This window comes from Penaeus vannamei, chromosome 37 (assembly GCF_042767895.1).
Source record: "Penaeus vannamei isolate JL-2024 chromosome 37, ASM4276789v1, whole genome shotgun sequence".
NCBI lineage: Eukaryota > Metazoa > Arthropoda > Malacostraca > Decapoda > Penaeidae > Penaeus > Penaeus vannamei.
In genome coordinates, this window is record NC_091585.1 from 25,632,717 (window position 1) to 25,637,716 (window position 5,000).

At 34.0% G+C, this 5,000-nt stretch overlaps 1 protein-coding gene across 2 annotated transcripts in view; it reads left to right on the plus strand.

Moving 5' to 3' along the window:
- Positions 1 to 718: 718 nt before the first annotated feature.
- The window catches only part of lili (LMBR1-like protein), a 115,834-nt gene continuing 111,552 nt past the window's right edge, over positions 719 to 5,000 (plus strand). The window contains exon 1 of one of the 2 annotated variants that reach the window (XM_070115389.1): positions 719 to 970. In XM_070115389.1, coding sequence (XP_069971490.1) covers positions 869 to 970 — 102 coding nt within the window. In that variant the 5' untranslated portion in view covers positions 719 to 868. The remainder of the gene's footprint in view (positions 971 to 5,000) is intronic. The other variant, XM_070115390.1, reaches the window with a different exon arrangement.

Sequence of the window (5,000 nt, forward strand, 5' to 3'; positions counted from 1 at the left end):
CTTCGTTCTTGCCTATACCTAAACAACCTTCTACATTACGTATGATCTTTGCAATTGCTGTAAATTGTCCTAGAAGCGAGAGGCAATTTGAATTCGTGAACCTTGCCGCGAACTGCGCAGTTATCATGGCGTCCCTTGCGTTCCTGTTGAATATCGTCGAAATTCCTCTATTTCCCTGCTGTCTGGTCTTATCTATCGGATATTTATGTTGCGTTAGCTTTTACTTTTTATAACTTTTCGTATTTTGAGTGTCTGCGATGCGTGGTTCTTTGTTAAAGTCTATTTTAAATGAAATAAAAAGACTAAGTGGACTTTACTTTGTTTACCACAATGGACGTTTTGTTAAATTTACGAGAATGAAATGGAATTCTGCAAGAGATGTTGCAGTACATTTATATTTCTTTTAATTGGTATTTTGTAGGGTTGAATACTCCTTTACAACGTCATTCCTCTGCCCTTCTGTCGTCTATACCGAGTCACAAACATGTAAACATCGTAGCCAACTTGAGCGAAAATGCGAATTTATATATCTATATCATAACATTCGCGTTCTTACTTATTGGACTTTTTATTTGAAACCATTAATAATTATCATTAATTAAGACATAAGATGTAGCATTAAAAATTAATCACATAAAAGGAATGGAAGAAAACACAAACCATAAACGTCGCGCGTAGAGAATTCTCGCCCGGTTGTTGTGGCACCACTGTCTCCGCACAACAGATCTGGGGTAAAGAACGAAAGGTTGTCAGTGTCGGTGTCAGTGTTGGCAGTGTCGTTCTAGCGATGTTGAGTGACGGAGAGCGCGACCCTCTCCCGATGAAACATGTGTTGTGACTTCCTTACTGAAATGGTGACGACAGAAAGATGGGGAACATAAAGAACATTAGTGAACTGCTTCCCGACGAGCCCATAAAGGACCCCTTCGAGGATGAGATTCACTTCAACAACACAGTACGGGAATATATCGTAAGTGTTTTTCTCTGTCTATTTCCTCCAATCATGTATCTTCATCACGGTTTTTGATAGGTTTTCATCGTGAATTATCAGCGGGTTATAGTGAAAAGGTTATTGAATCGTAGTTATTGGATGTATTGTGGTTTATTGATCACCCTCGCTGCCTCGTTCATTCATCATCTTATCAGAAGCTTTTTCTCGAAAGGGGGTTTTTAGGGCAAAGGGTTAACTCCAATCCCCGATTTTCTCGCATAAAGTCCTTCGTAAACTCTGATATTTGTCTCCCCCAAGCTCGATTTGACTTTAGAGTTGTTAAGGTCTTGTGAACGTCCAGCAGATGTTAGAGAGATCATATAACATGCAAAGAGGTCATTCTGGCTTGTGTTTAGACTGGAGAGGAATGTGGAGGATGATTTTGTTATTATTTTCTCGTTTTAGGAGGGATTTTGTGATTATTTTCTCATTTTTTAATAGGGATTACTCTCTCCTTTATAGATATGAGAGACAAATCATCTTTTCAGAGTAATGGAGTGAAGAAATGGTGATGATAATGATAACAAATAACCAAATAGCAGTATTGTTTATGAAGTGTTGCTTTGTAATGTATTTCGCATGTCAGTATGCTCTATATGACAGCGTAGTCTGATGAAACTGTTACGGAATTTTACATCTAAAATGAGCCTAATTAAATTGGAAACCATAATAAGTTGAAAGGTTACAGTAGGTTGGAGTGTAATAAGTGTAGGTCTAAAGAAATTTTGAATATCCCAAATTTGTAGTTTTGATGTTTTATAGCTCATAGAGGCCTGAGTTGAAATATGATCGTTTAATTTTTGGTAAGATAATTGTCTGCTCATAGACTGAGTACTTTACGCATATTGCAGGATCCCCGATTCAGATCCCTAGATTAAACGGTTCCATTTATCTTTTCTGAAGTAATTCGAGAAAAGAAGTTTTTGACGTAAATGGTAAAGGACTGGTGTTGTAACATGAGAAGGGCAGAAACCTAGACCAGCTGGCAAAGTAAACAGTTTACACTACAGATGTATTTGTAATTTTCCCTGATATTCTGTGGTTTACACATTGTGCTTGTAGACATATATTCTGCATCTTTAGTGTTTTGTTATGCAAATGTGTGGGTGGACCATGTTTGTAATTGTTTCTTTGCTTATATTTATGCATTTGTGTGTGTGTTTATGCACATGCATATACAACTGTTAGTGCATATGTTTGTGTGTGTGTGTGTGTGTGTGTGTGTGTGTGTGTGTGTGTGTGTGTGTGTGTGTGTGTGTGTGTGTGTGTGTGTGTGTGTGTGTGTGCGCACATGTGAGTGTGTGTGTATATGTGAGTGAGTGTGTGTGGATGTGGGTGGATGGATGTGCATGTGTGTGCGCATTTGTGTGTGAGTGCACATGTATATGTGTGATTGCACATGTGGGTGTGGTTGTTAGCATGCCTGTACATGTGTATGTGTGCTCATGTCTACCTTTGTTTTTAGTCTGTTGTTTTTTGCTTCTTGTATTGTTATTCATTTTGTATTATTACTTACCTTAGGAATTAGTATTTGAAATATCTACCACTGGTATATATTGCAACCATTATAGTGTATTCCAGTAATTTACATAATGCAGGTCTTTTATGGGCTTAATGTTTGTTTACTTTTATTGATAGTTATTTTTGTATTGTCTTTTCTGATACATTACATATTTTTAATGTCTCAAAGTTATATGGATGATGGAAAAATCTTCAATATCACATTTATTTAACTAATGAGGATGAAGAGTATGTAAATGACCAGTATACATTGAGGGGTTGGCCAGGGAAAGAAGAATGTGTATGTATGCAAATTAGATGTTCTTTAATTTTGTTTTTACTGGAATGCAAATTTGTTTCGTGTATTGCCCTAGGAACCATGCTGATCACCTATTGCACAAGAGTCGATGGTCTTTTCAACTCGTATGGTTCAGCATGAAAAGCAACCCTTTTTTTTATTACTTAAGATACAATTATGATGATTTATACAGTCTTTTATTTATTTTATATTCTTGTTATAGATTCATGTATAGATATTTTTTTATGAGACTGGTAGAATGATTTTGTATAAATTCTTTATTTTATATGTACTGTGTGTGTGTCTGTGTCTGTGTGTCTGTGTGTCTGTGTCTGTGTGTGCTATGTATGTTTGTTCATTTATTTATTATTGTTTAATGAAACTCAGCAACTAATTGAACATTAGCATATGACCTTTACTTTAAAGAACCATGTCCTATAGAGAGGGAGAGAATAAGGGATGATTGAATTACTAATTAAACAAGTAGTGGGTGTGTGAATGAATGAATGAATGTGTATGTGTGTAGAAAAAGCAAGGAATCTCTCCCGCAGAAAGACTATATTGCTTGAATGAATGATTAATGAAAGAGGAGTGCATGCAGACCACAAAAAGTTTGTAAAAAAAAAAAATGTCCTCTGGATCGTATGTCAGCAATGAGCAGAATATAAGATTAGAAGATTATCGGAGCTGACTGTGAGAACGCAAGAGAGCCGTCTTCATTGTATGTCTTTGTGTCTTTGTATAGTAATTGGTTTGTAGGATATTGTTGATACTGTTTAACTTGTTAGTGTTGTTGTTAGTATAAATTTAGTTGCTTTTGCAATTATGTGTTATAACTTGTTTGAGGTTTTAACTTTTTTGATGATGATGATGATGATTATTGTGTTATTATTATTGTTGTTATTATCATTGTTGTTGTTGTTGTTGTTATTATTATATCATTATTAGTAGATTGTTGTTCTGTTGTTGTTGTTTAAACTATTTTATGTCATTGATATTACTATTATTATTATTATTGTTAATATTATCATCATCATGAATATTATCATTTTGATTACTTTATATGTTTTAGAACAGTATTATCATTGCTGTTGATATTTTACAGTTTTGAAATGATTGCTTTTTCCATGGGATTGATATTACCCTTTCCTGACACGACAGCAACTTCTCTAAATTACCTGATACCTGGGATAAAAACAAACTCAAAGTGTCTGGTTGATAATCATTTGCCTACTCAGTGACTCCAGATGTCTTGACACGTCTTCTGATAGAAGATAAGGTGAGCGGGGTGGGGGCTTGTTTTTGGAGACCTCGGTTACCAAGCTGTGTGGGGGCCTTCCTTTGTTATTTCATTTGCCGAGTGTGTAGTTGTCGTGTATTTTTATTTGTCGGGGCTTTTACGAGGTAAGTTTGGGTTTTGTCAGCTGCAGAGGGTGTTTTGAATGTTTGGTAGTCGTGATACGCCTCGTGTTTATGGTTGTCTCGTTCATGAAATCATGAAACCGTTAATGGTAGGTCAGAGATAAAAGTTGCTGTGATATAAGAATTTTTAGGTCATTTACCTGCGGGTAGGAAAGGTGTCATTGAGATTAGATGGGTATTGTTACAGGAGAGAGATATGCTATCTGCATTTGTATTGTTGTCAGTGATCAGCCTGGCGAGTGGATGCTCAGCTCATGTTGAAATGGAGGTCCTTGCTCTTGCCTCATTTTCTTGTTCATTCCCACACATACAGATACAACCAGATACATATATACATACATGCATACAGATATATATGTATGTGTATGTATATATTTTATATATATATATATATATATATATATATATATAATATATATATATATGTATGTATATATAATATATATATATATATGTATGTATATATATATATATATATATATATATATATATATATATATATATATATATATATATATATATATATATATATATATATATATATATATATATATTTGTTTATTTATATGTATATATGTGTATATGTATATATGTATGTATATGTATGTATATGTATGTATATGTATGTACATGTATGTACATGTATGTATATGTATATATATATATATATATATATATATATATATATATATATATATATATATATATATATATATATATATGTACCTTTTCTACCCGCAGGTAAATGACCCACTTCCTCTTCGTTTCCCTCCCCCTCTTTTTCTCCGC